The sequence below is a fragment of the Myodes glareolus genome, chromosome 10 (genome assembly GCF_982192425.1).
Source record: "Myodes glareolus chromosome 10, mMyoGla1.1, whole genome shotgun sequence".
Lineage (NCBI taxonomy): Eukaryota > Metazoa > Chordata > Mammalia > Rodentia > Cricetidae > Myodes > Myodes glareolus.
In genome coordinates, this window is record NC_142035.1 from 1,207,061 (window position 1) to 1,234,225 (window position 27,165).

At 44.1% G+C, this 27,165-nt stretch overlaps 1 protein-coding gene across 3 annotated transcripts; it reads left to right on the forward strand.

The window, feature by feature from the left end:
* Positions 1-1,588: 1,588 nt before the first annotated feature.
* Tcfl5 (transcription factor like 5) lies at positions 1,589-27,125 on the forward strand. Of its 3 annotated transcripts, none has more exons than XM_048441306.2 (6): positions 1,589-2,202; positions 3,056-3,239; positions 3,644-3,806; positions 12,277-12,523; positions 15,613-15,754; positions 26,365-27,125. In XM_048441306.2, exons 1-6 carry the CDS (start codon positions 1,589-1,591, stop codon positions 26,485-26,487), a joined length of 1,473 nt encoding a protein of 490 aa, XP_048297263.2. In that variant the 3' UTR covers positions 26,488-27,125. The 3 variants fall into 3 exon arrangements, with proteins under 3 accessions (XP_048297263.2, XP_085553011.1, XP_087767031.1); XM_085696885.1 differs by having other exon boundaries at positions 12,280-12,523; XM_087910905.1 differs by lacking the exon at positions 26,365-27,125 and adding an exon at positions 23,815-25,356 and having other exon boundaries at positions 15,613-15,758.
* The last annotated feature ends 40 nt before the right edge of the window (positions 27,126-27,165 follow it).

The window sequence follows — 27,165 nt, forward strand, 5'->3', positions numbered from 1 at the left end:
CTGCAACCCCATGTTCTTTTTGTCATTTTCCTATCAGTAGTTACTTTAAGGCTTTTGTTGAACATTTTTAACCTATCCAGATCTTCCTTGGGTTGTGTAGATCCAAATTTATACCTTCTCTGTGTACAATATGATGGATTGCCTTAACTTCTCCTGTAGTACAAGTCTACTAGTAATGGATGGTTATTTAACATTTTTTCTTTCAGTGCTAGAGATCAAACCTGGGCCCTTATACATCTATCACTGAGCTCTATTCCAGCCCTATTTACATTTACTTTTTTGTTTGCCTTGTTTTCTCAAGACAGGTTTCTCTGTGTAGCAGCCCTGGCTGTCCTGGAAATTGCTCTGTAGACCAGGCTGGCCTCAAACTCACAGATATCTGCCTGCTTTTGTCTCCCAAGTGCTGGAATCAAAGGAGTGCTCCACCACTGCCTGGCTTACATTTTTAAAAAATATATATATTAGAAAAAGTCATCATTGTGTTAAGTGTGGTAGCACATGCCTCCAATGCCAGTATCCAGAGGGTGAGGCAGGCGATCATACTAGGTTTGAGGCAGGTCTGGGTACAGTGTCAATCTTGTTTTAAAAAATGAAAAAAGAAATAGGAAAGGAAGGATTACTTTATCTTTGCTTCTCAAGAGATAGCGTTGTTAGGCGTAGAACTAGAGGTGATGCTATAACTTTGTGGTCAAGCCTGTGGTGCACTTCCTTGATTGACAATTGATGTGGGTGATCCCAGTTCTCTTAAGTTGCTCTGATCTCCATCATTGATGGTTACCTAGAAGCATTAAGAGGAAATAAATCCTTTCCTCCATAAGCTGATTTTGGCCATGCTGTTTTACCACAGCAGTAGAAATCCTAACTAAGACACTGGGTATAGAATATAGTGATGCCATCTTTGCTGGGTATAAAAGAGTAGCTCAGCAGGTCAGAGGCTCAAGCTCTAATCCTCAGCTTGACTAAAAAAATGAAAATCCAGAGTGTATGTGGCATGGTACTGCACATAAAGCACCCAAAGTAGGTGGACTCCATGGCCTAGACTGGACACAGGGAAGCTGGACGTGTCCAGTAGAGAGTGTGATAGCAGTACAGAAGCATGGCTAGGAAAGGTCGTGACTGGATCCACAGGGTTAACTGGTGCGTGCATGCAGGAGCAGCACCAAGTAGCTAGCACCTTGACAGTGGGGGGGAGGGGACAGCCTGAGACCGATATTGGGCCAATGGGCGTGTCTTAAGAGGGAGAGATCGAAACTGGGCGTGGCCACACGGGGCGTGACCCGTCCAGGGTTTGAGCACAAAGGTGCAGCCCCCCCAGGACATGGGGGGGGGCGGGGCAAGCGGGCGGGCAGTTGGCAGGGGGCGGCGGGTAACGGAGGGGCGTGGCCAAAAGGGGGTGGAGTTACCGTTGTGGGCGGGACTGCGCAGGCGCACTGATCTGGTGGTATTAAGCGGTTTCCCTCCCCCCAACGGCGCGCCCGCGGTGGCCGGCGCGTCGTCTGCGGAGGCCGCGACCCCGCCTCGCCGCCCTCCCGCGTCTGCGTCGCCGTCCCCGCGCCCGCGCCCCGCCGTTGGGCCGCGCCGCGCCGGCATGTCGGGCCCGGGGCCGCGGGAGCCGCCGCCTGAGGCGGGCGCGACGGGCGGCGAGGCGGGCCCCGAGGGCGCGGGCGGCGGGGACGCGGCGCTGGGCGAGCCGGGACTGAGCTTCACGACCACCGACCTGAGTCTGGTGGAGATGACGGAAGTGGAGTACACGCAGCTGCAGCACATCCTCTACTCGCACATGGAGGCGGCGGACGGCGAGCTCGAGGCACGCCTGGGCTCCGCGCTGCTGGCCGGCCCGGGCGCGGGCTCGGGCGCGGCGGGCTCGCTGGCGCCGGCGCCGCCCGTGTACCCAGTGCTGTGCCCGCCGCTGGCGGCCGACGCGCCGTGCCTGGGCCACGTCGACTTCCAGGAGCTGCGCATGATGCTGCTGGGCGAGGCGGGCGCCGCCGAGAAGACGCCCGGCGGCGCTGACGGGACGCGGACGCGGACGGACGGCGCGGTCAAGGAGGGCGCGGGCGGCGCGGGGCCCGACGGAGCGCCCGAGGCCCGGGCCAAGCCGACCGTCCGCGTCCGCCTGGAGGACCGCTTCAACAGCATGCCAGCCGAGCCTCCTGCGCCTCGCGGTGCTGAGCCCGGCGAGTCGGGCGTGGCGCTCAACAAGTGCGTGCGGGGCGCGGGGAGGAGGGGCCGGCTCTGAGCCGGTGCCGTCTGAGGGTTCATTCTGGGCGCCTGCAGGGTCTGGGTGGTATCTGGTATCTGGAAGGGGCTCCTGCAGGATCACCTGTTGGGTCTGGGAGGATACCTGGACGGGATCCACAGGGCTACTTGCCGTGGCTGCGTGGACACCAGCTTTCCCCAAAGATCTCTGGGAGGTTTCAGTGCAAAGGGGCAGCAGACACTCTGGGTGCTAGAAAGGTCTTATGCCCTCCTGCCCTCACTTCACCTGGGGGTGATTCTGAAAGCTGCACACCATACAAGCGCTGAGTGACAATTCTAAGGAGTACCTTGGGGCTGCACTCCAAAAAGGAGAGGAAGAGTTCTGGGGACTGTACCCTTTGCTCTCCTGTCTCCTTTCTGAGTACCATGGAAAGCTAGCTGCTCTGGCCTCCAGTGCAGACTTGGACCCGTGGAAGGGAAAGGCAGGAGTTGTAAGATTAAGCTGAAACCTGTGGCAGTTCCTGGCCCGCTTAGTGCCCTTCCAGGTAATTGTTGAAGACACGGACTCAGCAGTTTTCCACTCACCCAGGCCCTGGCTGACCTGGTCTTGCCCATCCATGCCAGATTTGGAGGATGACAGAGCTTGGTGTCAGGGAGTGCTGCAGGCAGGGAGGAGGCGAGTGAACTCCACCACCACCACTGTCCAGTGGATCATACTGGCCATGGCCAGGACCGCTTGAGAAGCAGGGCAGAGTCTAGCGTGACCTGATAGTGGTGGAGTGGGTGATGGCAGTGTTTTGGGAGCCTCTCCACCACCTCTTCTTCAGGTTTCTGGGTTTTTCTTTTGTCTTGGCAGTTTGGTAACTCTTATTCGGCATCCATCTGAATTAATGAATGTTCCTCTTCACCAGCAACAAAACAAATGTACGACCTTAGTGAAAAATAAAACTGCTGCTGCCACTACTGCTTTGCAGTTCACCTACCCGCTGTTTACAAGTGCCTGCTCCACTGGTGGGAATACCAACCTTGCACAGACACAGGTAAAGCCTTTTTTTACTGCCATCTTGTCCCAGTATTGTTATTTTAAAATAGAACTGGTGACCTTTTTAAGGTTGAAATATTTGTATTGTTAAGCATTATTAAGAAGCCTAGTGAAAGGGCTGGAGAGATGATTCAGTGGTTAAGAGTGTATTGGATCCTAGATTGGTTCTGCCTGTTACATCCAGCTTTAGGAGGGGATCCCTCTGGCATCCAGAACACCTACAGTCATGTGCACAACCCACACATATACACAGTGAAAATCTTAAAAAAAAAAAAAAGAAAGAAAGAAAAAAAGTTTTTCAGAAGTCTGAGCATAATTCTGTTGAGTGCAGTTTGCTTGTTCTGTAAAGAGCTGACACAGCTACATGTATTGATAAAATTCCTGTTACTTAATTTTTTCCAGAGTTCTAGTAATTCATGTTCTATACTGGAAGCTGCCAAGCACCAGGATATTGGACTGCCTAGAGCATTTTCTTTCTGTTACCAGCAAGAGATTGAGTCCACCAAACAGACAGGTGGTACTAGAAACAAAGCCTTGCCCGAGCAGGTTTGGATTAAGGTGGGAGGTAGGTGATAAATGAGGTGGTGGCTGTGTGTGTACGCTTGGCAGTCTGTAGCTGCAGAGTGTTTAGGCTTTGGTGGGCACAGACAGTAGAGGACCTTTCTATACATGTGTAAGAGGTCTTAGGGGTTTACTCTACACTTCCCATTCTCAGTAATCTCTTCTTTGAACTTCCTTCTGAGTTATGAACATCATAGTTTACTCAAATTTGGACACTTTAAATTTGGGAGCTTTTTCTTAACAGTAAAATAACAACAGACATACAAGGTGCCGTAACCCTGTAAGTACTTTGTAGTTTATTTTATTTCATACTTTGTGGGTGATTATGGAGCCTGAAATCAGCTGAAAGCTCCAAAAAGATAGAAATAACACTGTGTCGTGGCAGTGGCAGGACTTAGCAGAGCCACTGAGTGATCGGAGGTCTGGGGGTAAAGAAGCTGCCATCAGCAGATTGCTTCCTTGATGGTCAGTTCAGCCTCTCCCTCCTTGGAAAAGGTTATCATTCTTTTTTTTTTTAATTAATTTTATCTAGTTTTTTTTCTAATTTATTTAATCTTATTTTATATACATTGGTGTTTTGCCATGGGTGTTGGGTGCCCTAGAACTGGAGTTACAGACTGTTGTTAGCTGCCATGTGGTTGCTGGGAATTGAACCCAAGTCCTTTGGAAGAGTAGTCTTAACCACTGGGCCATCTCTCCAGCTCTAATTTTATTTAGTTTTTACACACCATTCCCAGTTTCTCATCCCTCCCCTCCCCCACCCCTCGCCCTCATCCATTCCTCAAAGAGGGTAAGACCTCTCCTGGGATGTCAACTAAGTCTGTCCTATCACCTCATTGAGGCAGGACCAATGCTCCCACACCCTGAGACTGAGCAAGGTATCTCTCCATAGAGAATGGGTTCCACTACATCAGTTTATGTGTTAGAATTAGGTCCTGGTCCCACTGCCAGTGGCCCTATTACTGCCCTACCACTGTCACCTGCCTTCAGGGGCCTTGTTCTGTCCTGTGCAGGTTCCCCAGTTGTCAGTCTGGAGCCAGTAATCTCCCCCTAGCTCGGGTCAGCTGACTCTGTGGGTTTCCCATCATGGTCTTGACCCCTTTGTTCCTGTTATCGCTCCTCCCTCACTTTGTACTCCGGGAGCTCCACCCAGTGCTTAGCTGTGGATCTCTGCATCTGCTTCCATCTGTTTCTGGAAGAGGGTGCTAACTTCTCTGGGGTTGTGGACTGTGTAGGCTGGTTATCCTTTGCTTTATGTCTGGTATCCACGTATGAGTGAGTACATATTTGTCTTTCTGGATCTGGGTTACCTCACTCAGGATGATTTTTTTTTTTCTAATTTCATTCATTTGCCTGCAAATTTCAAGATGTCATTGTTTTTTATTGCTGAGTACTACTCCATTGTGTAAATGAACCACATTTTCTTTATCCATTCTTCGGTTGAGGGGCATCTAGGTTGTTTCCAGGTTCTGGCTATTACAAACAATGCTGTTATGAACATAGTTCAGCAGGTGTCCTTGTGGTATGAGTGTGCCTCTTTTGGGTATATGCCCAAAAGTCGTATTGCTGGGTCTTGAGGTAGACTGATTCCTAATTTTTTGAGAAATTGCCATACTGATTTCCACAGCGACTGTCCAAGTTTTCATTCCCACCAGGAATGGAGGAGTGTACGTCTTACTCTACATCCTCTTCAGCATAAGCTGTCATTAGTGTTGATTTTGTCTGTGATTCATCCTTTGAAACTTCTGTTTAGAACTCTACCCCATTTTTTAATTGGATTACTTGAAAGTTTGATGTCTAGTTTCTTGAGTTCTTTATATATTTTGGAGATCAGTCCTCTGTCCATTGTGGGGTTAGTGAAGGTCTTTTTCCATTCTGTAGGCTGCCGTTTGCATCTCAGTTTCAGGAAGTCCTGCTTATTAACTGTTGCTCTCAGTGTCTGTGCTATTGGTGTTATAATCAGGAAGTGGTCTTCTGTGCCAATGCGTTCAAGGGTATTTCCCACTCTCGTCTGTGAGGTTCAGTGTGGATGGATTTATGTTGATGTCTTTGATCCATTTGTACTTGAGTTTTGTGCATGGCAATAAATACAGATCTTTTCGCATTCTTCTACGTGTTGACGTCCAGTTATATCAGTACCATTTGTTGAAGATGCTTTCTTTTTTCCATTTCATATTTTTAGCTTCTTTGTCAAAAATCAGGTGTTCATGGGTGTGTGGGTTAATATCAGGGCCTTCAATTCGATTCCATTGGTCCACCTGTCTGTTTTTATGCCAATACAAGCTGTTTTCATTACTGTAGCTTTATAATAGTGCTTGAAGTCAGGGATAGTGATGCCTTCAGGTGTTCCTTTATTGTATAGGGTTGTTTTGGCTATTGTGAGTTTTTGTTTCTTCATATGAAATTTAGTATTGTTCTTTAGAGGTTTGTGAAGAATTGTGCTTAGATTTTGATGGGTATTGCATTGAATCTGTAGATTGCTTTTGGTAAGATTGCCATTTTTTTTTTTTCGAGACAGGGTTTCTCTGTAACTTTGGAGCCTGTCCTGGAAATAACTTTGGTAGATCAGGCTGGTATCGAACTCAAAGAGATCCGCCTGCCTCTGCCTCCCTATTTTTAATTTTTTTAATGCTGGGATTAAAGGCATGCGCCACCACTGCCTGGTAAGATGGCCATTTTTACTGTAATCCTGCCTATCCATGAGCATGGGAGATCTTTCCATTTTCTCATATCTTCTTCAGTTTTGTTCTTCAAAGACTTAAAGTTCTTGTCATACAGGTTTTTCACTTGTTTGGTTAGAGTTACCCCAAAATGTTTTATGTTGTTTGTGGCTATTGTGAAGGATGATGTTTCTCTGATTTCAGCCCATTTATCATCTGTATATAGGAGGGTTACTGATTTTTTTTTTTTGAGTTAATCTTGTATCCTGCCACATCACTGAAAGTGTTTATCAGCTGTAGGAGTTCCTGGTAGAATTTTGGGGTCACTTATGTATACTGTCATATCATCAGCAAATAGCAAAAGTTTGACTTCTTCCTTTCCAAATTGTATCCCCTTGATCTCCTTTCATTGTACTATTGCTCAGGCTAGGGCTCTGACTACTGTATTGAATACATGTGGAGAGGAAGGACAGCCTTGTCTTGTTCCCGATTTTAGTGGAATTGCTTTGAATTTCTCTCCATTTAGTTTGATGTTGGCTTGCTGTATACTGCCTTTATTATATTTAGGAATGGTTTTTGTATCCTTGATCTCTCTAAGACCTTTATCTTGAAGGGGTGTTGGATTTTGTCAAAGGCATTTTAGCATTTAATGAAATGACCATGCGGCTTTTTTCTTTCAGTTTGTTTATATGGTGGGTTACATTGATGAATTTTTGTATGTTGAACCATCCCTGCATCTCTGGAATGAAGCCTACTTGATCAGAGTAGATGATTTTTCTAATGTGTTCTTGGGTTCAGTTTGCCAGTATTTTATTGAATATTTTTGCATTGATGTTCATGAGGCAGATTGGTCTGTAATTCTCTTTCTTAGTTGCATTTTTGTGTGGCTTGGGTATTAGGGTAACTGTAGCCTCAAAAAAAGAATTTGGCAGTGTTTCTTCTGTTTCTGTTGTGTGGAACAATTTGAGGAGTATCGGTATTAGCTCTTCTTTGAAATTCTGGTAGAATTCTGCACTGAAACCATCTGACCCCGGCCCTTTTTTCTTTGGTTAGGAGGCTTTTGATGATTGTTTCTATTTCTTTATGGGTTGTAGATCTATTTAATTTGTTTATCTGGTCTTGATTTAATTTTGGTATGTGGTACTTATCTAGAAAATTAACTATTTCCTTAAATTTTTCTAATTTTGTGTAGTACAGGTTTTTGAAATATGACCTGATGATTCTCTGAATTTCCTCAGTGTCTGTTGTTATGTCTTTTTTTTTCTGATTTTGTTAGTTTGGATGTTCCCTCTCTGCCTTTTGGCTAGTTTGTCAACCTTGTTGATTTTTCTCGAAGAACCAACTCTTTGTCTCATTGATTCTTTGTATTGTTTTCCTTGTTTCTATTTTCTTAATTTCAAGCCCTCAATTTGATTCTTTCCTGACTACTTCTTTTTGTTCTAGAGCTTTCAGGTGTTCTGTTAATTCACTAGTGTGGGATTTTTCCAACTTCTTTATGTAGGCATTTAATGCTATGAACTTTCCTCTTAGCACTGCTTTTATTGTGTCCCATAGGTCTGGGTATGTTGTGCAGTCATTTTCATTAAACTTTTGGAAGTCTTTATTTATTTCTTCCTTGACACAGTGGTGATTTAGTTGAGCTTTGTTTAATTTCCATGTGTTTGTGGGCTTTCTGAAATTAGTGTTGCTGTTGAATTTTACCTTTAAGCCGTGGTAATCTGATAAGATATATGGGGTTATTCCAATTTTTTTTTTTTGTATCTGTTGAAGTTTGATCTGTTACCGAGTATGTGGTCAATTTTTGAGAAGGTTCCATGAGGTGCTGAGAAGAAGGTATATTCTTTTCTGTTTGGATGGAATGTTCTATAGAACATTATCTGTTAAGTCCATTTGAGTCATAACATATGTTAGTTCCCTTATTTCTCTGTTAAGTTTCTGTCTGGCAGTCCTATCCAGTGGTGAGAGTCGGGTGTTGAAATCTCCCACTATTAGTATGTGGGGTTTAATGTGTGATTTAAGTTTTAAAATTTTTTTAAACAAATATGGATGCGCTTGTATTTGGGGTATAGATGTTTAGAATTGAGATTTCTTCTTGATGGATTTTTTCTGTGATGAATATGAAATGTCTTTTATATATTTTGATTTTAGCTTGAAGTCTATTTTGTTAGATATTAGGGTAGCTATACCAACTTATTTCTTAGGTCCATTTGATTTGAAAAATTTTTTCCCAACCCTTTACTCTGAGGTATATCTTTGAGGTTGAGGTGTGTTTCTTGTATGCAGAAGTAGAATGGTTTCTGTTTTGTATCCAATCTGTTAGCCTGTGTATTTTTCTAGGCAAATTGAGTCATTTATATTAAGGGATATTAATGACCAGTGATTACTAGTTCCTGTTATTTTTATTTTTGGTGGTGGTGGTGCCATTGTGTGTACTTTTCCCTTCTTTGGGATTTGCTGCTATGAGATCATCTATTGCCTGTGTTTTTTTGTGGATGTAGCTGACTTCCTTGGGTTGGAGATTTCCTTCTAGTACTTTCTGTAGGCTGGATATGTGGCTAGGTATTGGTTAAGCCTGGTTTTGTCATGGAATATCTTTTTTCTCCATCTATGGTGATTGAAAGTTTTGCTGGATATAGTATAGTCTGGGCTGGCGTTTGTAGTCTCTTAGTGTCTTCATAATGCCTGTCCAGGACCTTCTGGCTTTCATTGTTTCCATTGAGAAACTGAGTGTGATTTTGATAGGTCTGTCTTTATATGTTACTTGGCCTTTTTCCTTTGCAGCTTTTAAGATTCTTTATTCTATTTGTTGAGTGTTTTGATTATTAAGTGGCAAGGGGACTTTTTTGGCTCATTCTATTTGGTGTTCTGTAAGCTTCTTGCACTTTCACAGGCATGCTCTTTAGGCTGGGAAAGTTTTCTTTGATTTTGTTGAATGTATTTTCTGTGCCTTTGAGTTGGATTTCTCTTTTGTCTAGCCCTATTATTCTTAGGTTTGGTCTTTTCATGGTGTCCCAGATTTCCTGACTAGTTTTTGTTAAGGATTTGTTGGATTTAACGTTTTCTTTGACCGATGAATCTGTTTCCTCTATCTTATCTTCAGTGCCTGAGATTCTCTCGTCTATCTCTTGGATTCTGTTGTTTATGCTTGCATTTGTGGTTCCTGATCATGTACCCAAATTTTCCATTTCCAGAATTCTCTTGGTTTGTGTTTTCTTTATTGCCTCTATTTCAGTTTTCAAGTCTTGAATTGTTTTCTTCACCTGTTTGATTGCTTTTTCTTGGTTTTCTTTAAGGGATTTGTTGATTTCTTCCAATTTTTTTTGTTTGTGTTTTCTTCCCCTTTAAGGGAATTTTTTATTTCCTCTTTAAGGGCCTTAATCATCTTCATAAGGTTATTTTTAAGGTTGTTTTCTTCTGCTGCTTCTGTGTTGGGGTGTTCAGGTCTTGCTGTTGTGGAGCCACTAGTGTCTGGTAGTGCCGTATCGCTCTTTATGTTGTTGAGTGTATTCTTACCTTATTATCTACCCCTCTCTTGCTTTAGTTGGTATAGGTGAAGCCTGTGCTTCAGAAGGTCCCTCTTCCTCCAGTTGGTGTTGTTGGGGACTGTGGCTCCATTGAACACTCCTTCCGGTGCAGACAGAGCAGAGCCTCCAGCGATCATTTCTCTAGGTGCACACAGGCCCAAGGCTCTGGTGGTCACTCCTTGAGATGTAGGCAGAGGCGGGGTCACGGTTCTGGTGATTGTTCCTCTAGATGTAGGTGGGGCTGAGGTTCTGGTGGCCACTGCAGCAGCGGGGTATCTCATATCGAGAATGGCAGTGGATGCTAGCTGGGGCACAGGTGCCCTTTTCCAGAGGAACATCTTACGATAGCTTCTGTAAGCCACTGCTGGAAGCTGCTGCTGCTGTTGCCCACCGCTCCCAATGGGTGCTCGCTTCTGACCAACACACAGCTTCAATCCTAGGGTTTGGGAAGCAGAGGCAGGCAGATCTCTGTGATGCCGACATCATCCTGGTTTATATAATGTGTTCCAGGTCAGCCAGAATTACATACAGTTTCAGAGGGTTAGTCCTTTATCATTTTGATAGGGGGCATGGCAGCATGCAGGCAGACATGGTGCTGAAGAAGTAGCTGGGAGTTCTACATCCAGATCCTCAGGCAGCAGCAAGAAGAGATAGTAACTACTGCTCCTGAAGCTTTCGGAACTGCTGAGGCAGGATGAGCTGGACACTGCTGCTTCCTGTCAGCCCTCAGTATTGTTGTCAGTACTTTGATGTAAAAGCTCTTGTGTGAATATAGGTGAAAGCTAAGATGGGCCTGTGCCCACTGCTCAGGCTAAGGAAGAAAGCTCCAGAACTTTTGAATTACTTCCTCTGTCTCTCTTAAGTATTGTCCAGAGTTGGTGTCAAGGACGGTTTACCTTTTGTGACAAGTGGGAGAACACATCACCAGCTCACTCTTTGTCTGATTGAAGTTGACGAGTTTCTATGTGTACAATATGTGCACAATAAAGTGCAAAATCTGGTTGTTTTCTTTGCTTTTTTTGTGGAATCACTTTAACAAGAAAACATATTTAACTGAACCACTTAAGTTTTATTCTCACGTATGGTAAAGTATCAATTTTCATATTACAATTTCATACTCATTAGAATGAATATGAAGAAAAAATATTTTCATCCCAAATTCTAGAAAAAGAAAACAATGTCTTAGTTTCTCTATTCATGGGTAGTAACAACTGTTGATTAAAAGGGAGGAATGGGGTGTTTAGTTCAGTGTAGGTCGGTGCTAGAAGACTTAAGGCCCTGAGCTCCCTGTAGCTCCATGAAAAAGGGAGCAGCTGACCTAATTGTGTTGGTTGCATAGCACTCAGAAGGGGTGGGGTGATTTGGTTTGGTTTGGTTTGTGGGTTGACTTTTTTGTCGTTGTTTGGGACAGGGTTTCTCTGTGTAACCCTGGCTGTCCTGGAACTCACTCTGTAGACCAGACCGTTCTTGAATTCAGAGATGCACCTGCCTCTGCTGGGATTAAAGGCGTATACCACTACCCACCCAGTCAGAAGGGGGTAATTTAATCGTGCTGTAGGGTTAGAGCTCAGTGCTTAGTGCCCAAAGTCTGTCTTCATAGCTCCTTGTTTCTTTAATTCCTACTTGATAGTGTTAGAATCTTGGAGTGAAATGCAAAACATGCGTATGCATGGATGAGTGCACAGGCACACGCAGTCAAAAGAGAAAAGAAAAATAACCCATCGTGATGCACACCTTAGTCCCAGCACTTTGGAGGGTCAGAAATTCACAGGCATCCTCAGCTACATTGTGAGTTAAGGCAATACTGGGTTTTATGAGGCTCTTTCTCAGAAAAAAAAAAAAGGCAACAAAGATATTCCACATTAATGGGAATGAGTTAAGAATAAAAAACTAGGGGGGCTGGAGAGATGGCTCAGAGGTTAAGAGCACTGCCTGCTCTTCCAAAGGTCCTGAGTTCAATTCCCAGCAACCACATGGTGGCTCACAACCATCTGTAATGGGGTCTGGTGCCCTCTTCTGGCCTGCAGGCGTACACACAGACAGAATATTGTATACATAATAAAAAATAAATAAATATTAAAAAAAAGAATAAAAAACTAGTCAGGCGGTGATGGCTCATACCTTAATCCCAGCACTTGGGAGGCAGAGGCGGGCGGATCTCTGTGAGTTCAAGCCTAACCAGGTCTACAGAGTGAGCTCCAGGACAGGCTCCAAAGCTACAGAGAAACCCTGTTTTGAAAAACAAAAGAATAAAAGTACTAAATGACGGCTTTTTTCTTCTTTTGCAAAGAAGAAGCGCTATGTAAACAAGCAATCAATAAGAGGAATCGGAGTAGAATCCGCCAGTTGGACACAAGTGTGGAGCGAAGAGCCCTTGGAGAGATTCAGAATGTGGGCGACGGTTCTACAGCTTCACAGGGCACCTGGCAGTCTTCTGAGTCCTCACAGTCAAACCTGGGGGAGCAGACGCAAAGCGGACCCCAGGGAGGAAGGTCTCAGCGTCGGGAGAGGCACAACCGAATGGAAAGAGATAGAAGGTAATAATACAGTGATGGACCATGGCCTCCACCCATGCCCATGCAGTTGTAGGTGTGCTGGCTCTTTGTATGATAGTTCATCCTCTGTCTGGAGGCTTAGGAGTCCTCGAGACTCAGTGATCTCTGGTGAACTCATGCTCTGACTGACTACAGTGGCAGGGTACAAGGCAAAATGACCCAAGGTGTGTGGGAAGACCTAGGGAGCACAGTCCCCGGTGTCTTCTCCCAGAACGGTACATAGGACCTCCTAATTGATGACTCCAGTGTTGTGGTCCCAGGGCACTAACGAGGTGCCACCAAACAGGAGGACTCATCAGAGGCTAAGAGACTGTGTTGGTGCCCATCACATGACTATTTATCAGGCACACTCTAAATACCAGGCTCCCATTGTGAGCCATGTTGCTTGCAGAGTTGAGGTCCTGTGGGCTATTATTCACTAATCTCCCCAAGCCCAAGTTTCCAGATACTAGAAGGTCATTTGTCAGCAGGTCCTTAAGTAGAGGAAAGGTCTTCAGGTTAACTGCACAGTATGTAACTTCGTAGGCTTCTGTTTTATTTGGGGAAGCCAGGTATATGGCATACATTTGTGATTGCTGTATTCAGGAGGCTGAGGTAGGAGGATTGCTTCCAGTTGAGGACAGTCTGGGATATACAGTGAATTATAGATTAGTCTTGAATAGCAAGAACCTACATCCAGAGAGAGAGAGAGAGAGAGAGAGAGAGAGAGAGGAAGAAGAAGAAGAAGAACAGGGAGGAAAAAGAAAAAACAATGTTGGGAAAGAGGAGGTTAGAACTGTTACTGAAATGAGTTTGCCTGTGGATTTTATATGTGCTCCTCTAGGTAATATAAGAGGGTAATTTTTCTGTATTGAAATTGGGTTTTTATTACATTATTTAATAGTAATAATCAATTTGGTCATTTATGAGTATTGCGTGTATGTTTTCCGCTCAGGAATAATAGTATTTAATGAAATAGTATTGTGTATTGAAGTTCTATTATTTAATAAGCCAAGGTGATATATTGCTTTTTAGAGGGATGTGTTAAAACTAAGTAGATATCTATCTTCCTTCCTTCATTCCTTCCTTCCTTTTTTTTTTTTTTAAGGCCAGACTGACCTCAAACTCATGGAGATCTGCCTACCTCTGTTTCCCAAGTTCTGGGATTTCTTCTTCATTTTATCAAAACAAATTATGTTTTTTCATTACTTGTGTGCCTCTGGATGCCAGAAGAAGGCATTGGGTTCTAAGCCTAGAGTTACAGATGATTGTGAGCCACCATGTGGATGCTAGGAATTGAATCTATGTCCTCTGGAAGAGCAGCTAGCCACTGGGCCTTCTCTCCAGCTGTGTTATTCTTTGTTTATGAGTATTTTGCTTAAGTGTGTGCTCAGTGACTGCTGTGTCAGAAGATCCCTGGAACTGGAGTTACAGATGGTTGGGAGCCACCATGTGGGTGCTGGTTATTGAATTTGGGTCTTCTGCAAAAGCAAAGCATGCTTTTAGGGGTGGGGACTGGAGAGATGGCTCAGCAGTTAAGAGCACTGCCTGCTCTTCCAAAGGTCCTGAGTTCAATTCCCAGCAACCACATGGTGTCTCACAACCATCTGTAATGAGGTCTGGTGTCCTCTTCTGGCCTTCAGGCATACACACAGACAGAATATTGTAAACATAATAAATAAATAAATTAAAAAAAAGAAAACATCATTAAAGAAAACATGTTTTTTTACTACTGAGCCATCTCTCCAGCCCCATTGCATTCATTCTCATTCTCTCTCTCTCTCTCTCTCTCTCTCTCTCTCTCTCTCTCTCTCTCTCTTGTTTGGTTTTTCAAGACAGAGTTTTTCTGTAGCTTTGGAGCCTGTCCTGGAACTTGTTCTGTAGGTCCGGCTGGCCTTGAACTCAGAGATCTGCCTGTCTCTCCTGAATGCTAGGATTAAAAGGCATTCTCTTTTTTTTGAGGCAGGGTTTCCCTCTGTAGCCAATACATTTTCTTATACCTGTACACAGTCATGGTGTACCTGAGGGACTTGTTTAGTCTACTGTGAATTGTAAATGGAGTACTGCTCACCTGATTGTGATTGCTGCTCTGTGGAATTCTCAATACCTCCTGGTTTAATGGCTTCCAGTGAGTTCCGTGCTTCTTGAATTTCTCACTTATAGACTATGGTTGCTACCTATAGCACAGACTTGAGTCAGAACTACTTGAGCTGATAGGGAAGGAGTTTAGACTCTCGACTAGAAATTAGAGCACATGCAGAAAGCGCTAGCTGCCATTTGACTTTAGGTGTGGGTGTGAAAATGTGTGGTGTGTGCCTTGCTGTGAAACTTTGTGTCGGCACAGTGAGGGCTTTGCTTATGTTGGATGTGATGTGTAAAGCTTAAAGCAGGTGTGCTTAATTCTCTCAAGAAGATTTTTTTTTTTCAGTGCTGGTGATGGAATAATAGGCAAGCACTCTACCTCTGAGTTATCCCCAGACCTAGCCCTAAATTCTCTAAAAACGGCCAAGTTTGTTTTTATGAGATAGGGTCTCATTACACAGCCCAGACTGACCTCGAATTTATGATAATTCTACCTCAGTCTCTGAGATGCTTTATTAGAGGTGTGTCTCATACGCCCCTCAGTCTGGAAGCTGTGCTTGTGCCTGAGCACGTTTTTCTGTATGTGGAAAGCAAGTCATGGTTCCTAAATAACAGTTTGGGGCTGACTCTGGAGTTCAGTGCGGAAAAAGAGAAAACAATGAACAACAACAACAACAAAAATATTTGCCCAGAAATTTTGTTCTTGAGTTCAGGGATTTGCAGCTATCCCTGGTATGGAGAGCTGACCCATGAAAAGTAAATAGAGAAGGTGTAGGGATCTGGAGACTGCTGGGCCACTACAGGTTCTCCGGTGGCCATGGGCAGCAATGGCCTCTGGAGACAGGCACTCAGTGCAAAGTGCCCACTAGCTTACCCAAGGCTTCCAGGTGGGACACACCTCCTAGCTTTCAGGGTCCGCTCTGTGTATTCCGCTTTCTTTGAATGAGCAACTCTGTTGCTCCTGTACTTCACCAGCCGTCCTGTGTGATTACTGTGGATTTTGACTGCAGGCGCAGAATCCGCATTTGCTGTGATGAGCTGAATCTTTTAGTTCCGTTCTGCAATGCAGAGACAGATAAAGCAACAACCCTTCAGTGGACCACAGCGTTCCTGAAGTACATTCAGGAAAGACATGGGGATTCTCTTAAAAAGGTGAGTATTCATGAAGTAGACTTCAGTGTTCCTAAATTGTGCTCAGTGAAGATGGGCATCTTCTTGATTTGGTGACTGAAAAGGGGGCAGAAACTTGAGAATTTTCTGTTGTAGTTGTCAGTGTTGCCTCTGATCCCTTCTTCCAAGACTGCTCTGGGTATCCTGGACTCTGAGGTCAGATATGAAGTCCAGAATGAAGAGAGTTCTGCCTGTTGATGTCACTTACTAAAGTCATAGTCATAGCCCAGATTTGTTTATGAAATATGGATGACTGTCAAGTACCAATTGTCGGATTCCGAATTGAGTACTTGTTATGTTCAGTATGTTGTGTTGGGTCTGAATGGCGTTCAGGACATGATATTTTCCTCTTATTACCTGGTAGTGATAGCAGGTATAGTTCAGTGGTCGGGTACAAGCCCAGTGTTTGTTAAGACCTGGGGAGGGGAGAAAATGAAAGCTTTGAAAGAAATTAAAGTAAGAATATCAAAAATTGAGGTGGGGGTACAAGAAGCAGATAAATGTCAAATCAGTAGTCTGGACTTCTGCCTTCAGGTGGGTTGAAAGGAAAATTATTAGATTTCTGTGGTGTGTGTAAACAGTGCAGGCTGAGCCTTTGATGCTCACACACTTCCTGTTCCCTGGGGACTGCTGACACTTTGTTCCTTTCTTTCTTTCTACACGTGGACTGTAGTAGCTGGCCAGTCCTCTTGGTTCTGCAAGGGCTGATGCTTGGTTTGGGAGTTGTCTTAGTCCTGGGATGGACTAGTGGAAGAAAGGGAGCAATTGTGGGTGGGTTCTGTGCTGGGCTTGGGACACTCCTGTACTAGGTGTTGACCTCAGAATTCTGGTGGTCACACCTCTGTATGGCCTTTGTCCTTGAGGGATAGTGAAGTCCTGGTGTATTAGGGTTCTCTCTAGGAGCAGAACTGAAAGAGTGAAAGGGAAATTCATTAGAATGACTTACAGGTTGTCTTAGGGTTTTATGTCTGTGAAGAGACACCATGACCACACAACTCTTATAAGGAAAACATTTAATTGAGGGCGCTCACTTACAGTTTCAGAGGTTCAGTTCATTATCATCATGGCAGGGAGCATGGCGGCATGCAGGTAGACATGGTGCTGGAGGAATAGCGGAGAGTCCGTATCTTGCAGGCAGCAGGAAAATCAACTGTCATACTGAGGGAAGCTTGAGTAAGAGACCTCAAAGCCCACTCCCATAGTGACACACTTCCTCCAACAAGGCCACCTCCTAATAGTGCTACTCCCTTTGGGGGCCATTTTCTTTCAAACCACCATACAGGCTGTGGTCCAGCTAATCCAACAATAGCTGTCTACCAATGGAAGACAGAATCTTCCAAGGATCTTCAGTACATGCTGGACTCCTGAAGAAATAGACTCTAATGTCAGGGAAGAAATGGATTTCCTTCTCAGCAACAGCAAGCAGGCAAAGAGCACAATTTCTTCTTTCATGTCCTTTCTATAGACTGCCAGCAGGCGGTGACCCACATTAAAGGTGGATCTTCCCACCTCAAAAGATTCAGATTCAAAGTAGGTTGAGTTTAAAAAAAAAAATCCTTCACAGGTGTACCCATCTGCTTGGGTTTTACTTAATTCCAAATGTAGTCAGGTTGACAACCAAGAATAGCCATCACAGATCCTCCTCTTGTCAGCTTGACACACAACCATATTTCATTGTGTCATGCTTAATTTCCAAATGAAAACAACCAGGTCATAATTACACCTAACATGATATAACTATTCCCAAGTATAATTGCAAGTGCATCATATATTTAACCAGGTCATAATTATGCCTAGCCTGATATAATTTATCCTCATAAAACCACAATGCATTATAAATTTAGAATAGGTGACAATGTTCCTTGAGGGACATCCTTTTAGTATCTCAAATATGATAGCAACTGATATTCTCTTGGTTTTTTTGAGACAGGGTTTCTCTGTGTAGCTTTGAAGCCTGTCCTGGAACTCCCTATGTAGACCAGGCTGTTCTCAAACTCATAGAGATCCACCTGCCTCTGTGCTGGGATTAAAGGCATGTGCCACCACCACCTAGCACCTTTTTTTCTTCTTTTTTTTAATTGTGTGAGCTTCCCTATTAAACCTAGACTCTTCACTCAGAGGGCCCATATCAATCAACTCAGCCTGATCCAGTTTCATATTTCTTCCACCATTATACCACACCCTTAGTTCCATTTCCCCATATCCCCAGATATCCCCAGACTTCTGCTTGAATGAACTAGGAAACTCACTAGTAGTGTAGTGTACCTTCTCATGGACTACACTCTCTACCTCCCCACTAAGGGCCTTAGCCTTCAGTCTGGTTATAGATCTAGAGGCACCTATTGGTGGGCCCTGGGGGACATCAGTATTACCTTGCCTGGCATTTCCTTCAGAAAAAGTTACTGTTGGTTTAGCAGACGATGAAGGATTAATTTCCTTAGTCAAAGGTGGAAAAGACAATATGTCAGGGGGTAGGGGTGTATGCTCATCTTCTGCAGAGGGTGGAGAAACTACTTCCTCAAATGAGATAAAAACCCTTGAGAATCTGAAGGCTCAGAGTTCTCAGCTTCAATAGGGTCCTCCCACAAATCACCATTCCAAGTTACAGGATTCTATTCTTTACCACTTAATACCCTCTAAACACTGACACTGTCTGAGGTTGGGATTTGATTTTCTCTGAAATTCAGCCAACCTTATAATAAGGGCTTCAGTTGGTTTTCCACATCTTAAGTTCTGTGACTGCTAGAGAAGAGTCCCTTCTGGGCACCTTAGAAACCTATAGGTTGTTTATGCACGTCTGGAGCCGGTCAATTCTCTCACTGAGTTCCTTGTCTCTCACTGTATTCTGAGATGCTAGCAGTTGGTTAATTTTGTCACGGAGCTCATTCTTTTTCTTTGTCAGTTTATCCAGAGAGGCTAGGAACAACCAACCACCATCACCATTTTCCTTATTTTCCGCAAATCTGGTACCTCTCCCAATTGGTGAATCAGAATAATCAAATGCATTTGTCTCCTTAAGTTTTCAAAATAATTCACATGATGGACTTTCAGTACTCTCCAAATTTCCAGAAGAGGCTTCAGTAACTGTAAGTGTTGACAAATTGGAAAACATATTCCAGATTTCCAGATACTTTAAAAATTCATCCTTATACTTCTGTTGCTCTAGAACCACTTTTGACATCAAAATCTGTAATAGTCAGGGTTTTCTAGAGGCACAGAACTGATAGAATGAGTCTACACACACACACACACACACACACACACACACACACACACACACTAAAGCTAGCTATAAAGGGGATGTATTAGAATGGCCTACCGTCTATGGTCCAGCTAGTACAACAATAGCTGTCTCCCAGTGGAAGGTCCAAGAATCCAGTAGTCGTTCAGTCCATGAGGTCTCAGCTGGTCTTCAGTACACACTGACATCCCAAACAAGTAGGCTGTAATGCCAGTGAAGAAATGGACTTGTCAGCAAGAGTAAAAGCAAGCAGGTGAAGAGCTCGAGCTTCCTTCTCCAGTGTCCTTTGTATAGGCTGCCAGCAGAGGTGTGGTCTAGATTAAAGGTGTCCCTTCTCACCGCAGAAGATCCACATTAAAAGTGGGTCTTCCCATATTGAATGATTTAAGAAAAAAATCCTTCACAGGTGTACCCAGCTGCTTCGGTTTAGTTAATTACAGATGTAGTCAAGTTGACAATCAAGAATAACCGTCACAGGAACTGGAGAGATGGCTCAGTGGTTAGGATCACTAGCTGTTCTTCCAGAGGTCCTGAGTTCAATTCCCAGCAACCAGATAATGGCTCACAACCATCTGTAGTGAGACCTGGTGCCCTTTTCTGATTGCAGGCAGAACACTGTATACATAATAAATAAATAAATCTTAAAAAAAAAATAGCCGTCACACCTGGGTACTGATTTTGGACCCATGTTCTGCGGAGCCCAGCAGGAGTGTGCTGGGGGATGGGTTCAGGTGGTACAGCAAAGCCTTGGCAAAGGTCTTGCGAGAGCCTGCCCAGGACCCCGTCACACTGGACTGGACCTTGCCATCCTTTCTAGCATCTGTGTCCGAGTGGCGTTTACACTGGTGTAATGCAGCATTGTGAACTGTCTCTAAGTACACCTGGAGTGACTTAGAGTGCTGCTGTTTACTCTAATTGGATCGTTATGGTTATTGGTAACATTGTTTGTAGAATAGACCACTGGTCTGTCTTAAAATAAAGCTTTACTATTTGTTAAAAAGATTTAGTCTTTGCCTCTGTGTACCTATTCGTGGTGAATTATCGATATAGTCCAGTTCAAAAAAGTGTTTAAAATAAAATTTTTATAATATACTAAAAAGATGAGGCTTTTAAAACTAATTTTTTTTATTTTCTTTTTGAGGTTATAATACCCCCTTTTGAGGTTATCATTTCCCCCTTACCTTTCCTTCTAAACCCTCCTATATATCCCTCCTTGCTCTCTTTCAAATTCATGGCCTCTTTTATTTGTTAATGGTTACATGCATATAAGTATATGTATAATATATACATTTCTAAGATTATAACTTGCTTAATCTGCATAATGTTATTTATATATATATTTTCAGGGCTGGCCATTTGGTATTGGATAACCAATTGATGTCCTTTTCCCTGGGGAGACTATTACATTTCTAGGCTATTTTTGAAATTCTGTCTCACTGAATTTATAAATGATTTCTGGGCCATATTATTGGGCTATCATTGGCCTAAACATATTCAGGTTTGATTATTCGATAGTAACTTTCCCCCTCTTATTTGCATGTATATTCTTGTTCTTTAGGATTCAGTAATGAGATTTTAAATGTTCCCCCCCACCACCCAAATTTTGTTAGTATCCATTTCATTCAGATCTGTCCTAATGTAACAGGCTCCTGCTGCAGATTCTAGGGACCTGGTGAAGACGACAGCCCTGCTGGTTCCCAGGGAGAAAGGGCACAGCAGATAATGAGTGGAGTCAGTTTCTGCGTAGGATAGAAGCCCCTCGGGGCCAGTGGGCTGCAGAGGAGCTTTGGATTTGAGTCAGAATGTAGAGGCTGGGAGCTGCAGTTCCACACATTGTCAAGTGGAGGTGCCACACACATACCATGACTGAGAGCAGTGTCTGCAGCCTCACTGCTGGGGCTGGAGGGGGCACACGATTGTCTGCCCAGAGTGGGCAGTGGTTATGGGACCTTCCTGAGAATCAGAACCCCTGAATGGACTTTGGCTGGGAGATACATGGTCACAGCACGTTTTATATTCGTTACTTGCTATTGAGGAGGCTGCAGCTATAGCCCAGGAAATAGACTCACTCAGAAAGCAGTGGAGGGAATGGCCCCAACTCAGCATTGCTGTGGTGTACTAAGTGTGGGGCACAGTTGGAAGGTGCAGGGATGGCTCACAGCCCATCTTTGGATGGGCATGCTGAGCTTTCGCATGCTGAGCTGGCCAGTCCCTGATGGAGATACAGCAGTATTGGCAGAAGAGAGTATGATATAGGTAGATGACCGTTACATAGCAGTGTTCTAGCCAGCACGTGTAGAACCAGGAATACATGTGTGGCCATCACCTAACCTCTCAGCTGATATGCTAGTACTTCATCCATGCACACATTTAATTAAAAACATTTTTAATTTTATATGTAGAAGTGTTTTGCCTGTATGTATGTCTGTGAACCATGTGTGAGCGTGGTGCCCATGGAGGCCAAGAGAGAGCATTGGATCCCCTGGGATTGAAGTTAATATGTTTGGGAACAGCCATATTGGTGCTGAGAATTGAACCTGGGTCCTGTGGAAGAACAGCCAGTGCTCTTAACCACTGAGCCTCCTCTCCCCTCCCCCCCAAGAGACAGTTACAGGTTTGTATCTTCCTCTAGAAAGATTTCTATATAGGCTCCAAAAGACTGATCTCTACCCATGTCATCCCTACAAAGCTGGTGGTGGTGTCTTAAATTTCTGTCAGGATTCTTTAAAGTTTTTCAAGACAGGGTTTCTCTGTGTAGCCCTGGCTGTCCTGGAACTTACTCTGTAGATCAGGCTGACTTCAAATTCAGAGATTGCTTGCCTCTGCCTCCCAAGTGCTGGGTTTCATCAGCATATCATCATCTCCTGACTTGGAGTTTTTGTTTTGTTCATTCTGTTTCTCCCTCTCACCTCATTATCCAGCCATGGCTCATAAACTGATTCTGCCTTGCCCTTCAGACCAAGCAACTAAAATCTCACCTACCCCTATTCTTAGTAGCATTGGGGTTTGAAGAGATCTGGCCAGTGGCCTATGGAATGTCCCCTTCTTGATTTGGGTTAATGGTGATGATTTCTTAATTATAAAGTAATTTCAGACATAGTATCATAAGAACCAATCTATACTTGCTCAGTGTCCCAGGTTGCTTATGTCTGAATGATTTGGTAGTGAATTACAGATGCTATTTTATACCTTAGTTCTCCAGTGTTTGTTTTTTTGTGCATTGTCTTAGATAAGCAAAGCATGTCAACATTAGCGTGTGGAACATTGGTGGGCACTGTTACCTAGAACAATTAATGTCTACATTTTTCTCCTTGTCCCAGTAATGCCCATCTCCACAGCTATTTCCCTGGTTGGAATCCAGTTCAGGGTCACTGGTAACATTTTCTTGTGGCTGTGGATTTCAGCAAGGTACTCAAGGCTGCTGAGCCCCACTGCCATCCCATGGCTCATCTGCTTTGCCTTCCTCTTGTTACCAAGGGAGGGGTCCTCTTTGCTATGAAGTCGCACCTTCACTTGAGTACTCCTAGACCCTGTCCTGGACACATAGGTCTCGGCCCCAGGCCTTCTCCCCTAATTTAATGAAAACTGCTGATATTTTTCTTGGTGTTAGGGAACTTCTTGGTTCTGTTGTCCCCTGCTAGCACTGCCTTGTTATTTGTCTTCGATAGTGCTAGCTCAGAGACCATATGAGTTCTCTAAAGTTCACCCTCCTCTCAGGTCTCAGGTCTCCTCCCAGAAACCTTTAATTGCTGCCCCCACAGTGTTCAGCCAGAGAGGAGTTTGGGGGACCCTGGAATAATCTCTTGGCTTTCTGCACTGGCTTCTGGGACATCACCCTACTGGGGGTCCACTCCTCTGAATCTTTTTTTCAGCTTCTTAATTATGGGGTTCCCCTGGCCTAGAGCTGAGCAGCCAAGGCAGGTGAAGTATCTGCCCTTTGCTATTCAGTGTTCACTGTTTAGACAGTGGCGGGCCTTTCCTGAGTCCAGAACACTCCATCATCCTTTCTTTTCTTTTTTTTTTTAAATATTTATTTATTTGCTTATTATGTATACAGTATTCTTTCTTCAGTCCAGAAGAGGGCACCAGGCCCCATTACAGATGGTTGTGAGCCACCATGTGGTTGCTGGGAATTGAACTCAGGATCTTTGGAAGAACAGGCAATGCTCTTAACCGCTGAGCCATCTCTCCAGCCCTCCATCATCCTTTCTAACCTAGACAGTTGTGCACCTTTCTGAGTCCAGAACCCTCCATCATCCTTTCTATCCTAGACAGAGGTGCGCCTTCCTGAGTCCAGAACCCTCCATCAGCCTTTCTAACCTAGACAGTGGTGCACCTGTCTGAGTCTAGAACCATCCATCCTTTCTATCCTAGACAGAGGTGCGCCTTCCTGAGTCCAGAACCCTCCATCAGCCTTTCTATCCTAGACAGTGGTGCACCTTTCTGAGTCCAGAACCCTCCATCATCCTTTCTATCCTAGACTCAGCCTTTTGATCTCAGGGTAGAGAAGTTGCCCCTTGCAGAGACTGCGCTCAGTCATTTTGGGTACCATCTTCCGTGCTGAGGTTCAGAGGCCCTCATGGCAAAACTCTTGGGGATCTGTGCCTGCCACTGATAGTTGCAGCCCTTGGCCTACCAGTACTGCAGTGTCCCATGTATAAACCAGAAGCTGTATTGTATATGTGATGGAGAATGTGATCCATTAAACTTCATCCTTTATGCTCTGGTCCAAGTACAGCCCATACCAGGTAGGTGTCATTCATGCAGCCTGTGGGGTGGTTCTGCCTGGTGCACTGGGAAGTTGAATCCTCTCTACCACTGACTTCACCTGACACTGGGGTTCGATGTGGAGCTGATACAGCAGGCAGTAAACACAGCTTCCCAGAGAAGAAAAGACTGCCACTAGCCCTGGATGGGCTCTGCAGTGTGGATGACGAACCCAACAGCTAGAGGTTTTGCTGAGGCTGATATAGGTCCATTTGCTACAGCATAGCCTATGTTCAGGGGCCTCAGGGTTGGAACTTGTAGCTTGATTCTCATAAGAGCATGGTTGGCACAGGTGGAGCAGTAGGAAGCCAAGAGGTAGAGTCACACCTCTCAAATACTCCCAAATTCCAGGGAAGCTGCTGTTGTAGAGATTCTTTCCCTCTTTAGAACATGCCACCAGAAGTACCTGTCAGCCACCCACCGAGTACCTATGACCCGTGTGTCACTGAGTGGCCAAAACTGTGCAATGCTCTGTTTTAAAAATAAAGTGTCTTGCACAAAATAGCTGTATTCTTTGTTCTGCTCTATACCTGCTTACCCATTGGCTATTCTGGGCCCCTCCTTGTTGAGAGCTATGCTCCAGCTTCCTTGATTATTCTGTATGCATTAGTATTTTTTGGTCATTTTTGCTTTTTATTAATTGAATACCCATCCTTCCTCTGTCCTCAAATTAAGATTTTATGTCCCTCAGTCTCTTTCTAATGAGTGCATTTAAAGCAAATATTTTTTTTCTTTGTATTAGGATTAGGAAATAAGTCCTCATAGCTCATGTAGCTAGCCCAGGCTGGCCTCAGACTCTGTGTAGCTCAGGTTGACCTTGAACTTCTGGTCTTCCTGCCTTTCCTTTTCAAGTGCCCAGTGTATGCTGGGGATTGAACCCAGGGCATGAGTACCCTCTCAACTCCACCCTCTCAGGTCTACTCCCAGAAGCATTTAGTTGCTGCTCCCATACTGCTCAGCCAGAGATGGGCCCATGTGGGCCCTCAAGACATCCCTTGACTTTCTGCACTGGGTTCAGGACATCACCCTCCTGGGACCAAGGATGTGACTCATTGGTAGAGTACTTGTAAGGTCCTGGGTTTGATTTCCAGTGCTGCAAAACAAAAACAAAACAGTGAGGTACCACTTCAATATCAATCAGAAAAACAAAACAAAAAATGAAAATAGCCAGAGTTAGGAAAGATCTGGAGAAATTTTAACACTTGTGTGTGCCCTGATGGTGAAATACGAAGTGGTGTAGCCACTGGAGAACAGTATGGTAGTTCTCAGAACATTCTCAGAATTACCATATGACCCAGCAAGAGATTGAAAACCAGAATCAAACTGACATTTGGCTGAGCAGTCCCAGTGCTCATCAGCAGAGAGTGGACAAGCAGAATGTTTTGTGGACACACATAGCAATGTTCAGCATTCTGGCACCTACTGTATGGACACTCCTTGACAAGCTGAGATAAGCCAGTCACCAATGTGAGGTCTCTGAATAGAACAAACTAAAGATGGAAACTTACTGGTGTGTGTCAGAGCAGGCAGTGGGATCCCATGGTTAATGACAGAATTGCTATTTGGAATGATAATAAGAGACATTTGGAAGAAGCTTCTGGTGACAGACACAGTATTTAATGCCATGGGTAAACTTGGAAGTGGTGAAAACACCAAATTTTACTATACATATTTACCAAAGCAGGGATATACAAACCTGGATTTATGAATCTAGAACACCATATATATATATATATATATATATATATATATATATATATATATATATATTTTAAATTTCTAAACATGAACAAAAACAATAGAACAGTGAAGGCCCTGAGCCTAGCCTCCTCCCACTTTAGTGAGTTAGAACACTTCCAGCTATTTTCTTCCATTTGTAGACAGCCATCCCGATGTCTGTCTCTGCACTCACAGGTCTCTGTGCTCTGGTCCCTTTCCTCTCGAGGTCACTTATCGTGTAGGAATTCCCACATCTGCATCTCATAACTTCATGGAAATGGTTAACTACTTATTTCTTGCATCTTCTAGACTAGCCTTCCTGAGTGGCTCTCCCTCACACAATGCTTGGCCATCAGACTTGGTAGCTATCTGGTGACATTGAGGTCAACTCTGTGTTTAGGGGGCCAGCATTGTCTAGACTTCAGTCCTGTGACCTTTTACAGGGCAGGGAAAGCTGGGTGGATAAGCAGAGACTAGCCACCTGCAGGGAGTTGCTCTTGGTCTCACTGTGTGCAGAGCAACCTCAGGGACTGTACTTATTCCTTGACTAACCAAGGATCCTCACCAGTGTGTGTGAAGGGACAGCCACTGACTTGGACATTTAACAAATGATGAAAATTGTATATTTTATGTTATTTAACCATAAAATGCCATTTTTGGCACATACTCAGACACTGAGAATTTTCTGGAAAATCTAAAAAAAAATGCAGTATAACTGCTATTGGAAATTTTTTTTTCCTGTTTTCTCACATACCTTGTACTTTGAGAAACTACATGGCTCCTAATTTCAGCCTCTTGTGCTTTTGAAACTAGCAGCATTCACATCTTTGAACTAAGTGCATTAATGATCACTTCTTGACTTTAGGAATTTGAGAGCGTGTTTTGCGGTAAGACTGGCAGAAGGCTAAAGCTGACCAGACCCGAATCCCTGGTGACCTGCCCTGCACAGGGCAGTCTGCAGAGCAGCCCCGCCATGGAGATCAAGTGATTGGACTGACCCAGGACCTAGGAGAGAACTGCCGTTTTTTTCGGCATCGTACACATGCCTGCCATCCCAGAGCTCAGCTCTGAGTCCTCGAGAGGGATGTGGCTCCAGTTGGTGGGACTCCAGTAAGGACTTTGAGAGCACATTTTGTGAAAGTATTATCTAAACAAAACTTACCCACTATGTCCGGGTGACCATTTGAGGATGAAGACATCTTGATAATTAGTAATTTTTCAATTACCTTTCCAACACCATCATGTGTTCTTAACATGATAACTTAAAAAAATTAACATCCTTGGTAATTTCTTGAGTCTCAAGACTAAAGAAAGCATTGCCGTTTACTTATTTTGTTTACATTTTAAATATGCCCCTTTAGCAATTGGAAGAAGGTAAATTGTTCTTAACTAGAAGAGGTTTGGAAACTTTATTTCATTTGTTCTGTCCCCCCCAATTCCAGTCTCATGGTACTCTGTATTGAAAGATGCAGTGCCATTTTAAAACTTTTTGCTAAGAATTTTCCAGGGACTTCTTTTAAAGCTCCTTTTGCCCATAAACATTTTCTCGGTAGATTACTTCAATGCCCACATTTCCATATTGTGAGTCATTGCTTTACGTGTAATAAACTGCATGTTTGGAACACAGGTTTCCAGTGAGTAGCTTTATTTATTGTACAGACGGTGC

Bases quoted from the DNA above. Each gene is read 5' to 3' on its own strand.
- Tcfl5 (XM_087910905.1), top strand. From the start codon at position 1,589: ATGTCGGGCCCGGGGCCGCGGGAGCCGCCGCCTGAGGCGGGCGCGACG. The intron at 2,203-3,055 runs GTGCGTGCGGGG...TTGTCTTGGCAG, and splicing joins TCGGGCGTGGCGCTCAACAA to TTTGGTAACTCTTATTCGGC. The intron at 12,524-15,612 runs GTAATAATACAG...TTTTGACTGCAG, and splicing joins CGAATGGAAAGAGATAGAAG to GCGCAGAATCCGCATTTGCT.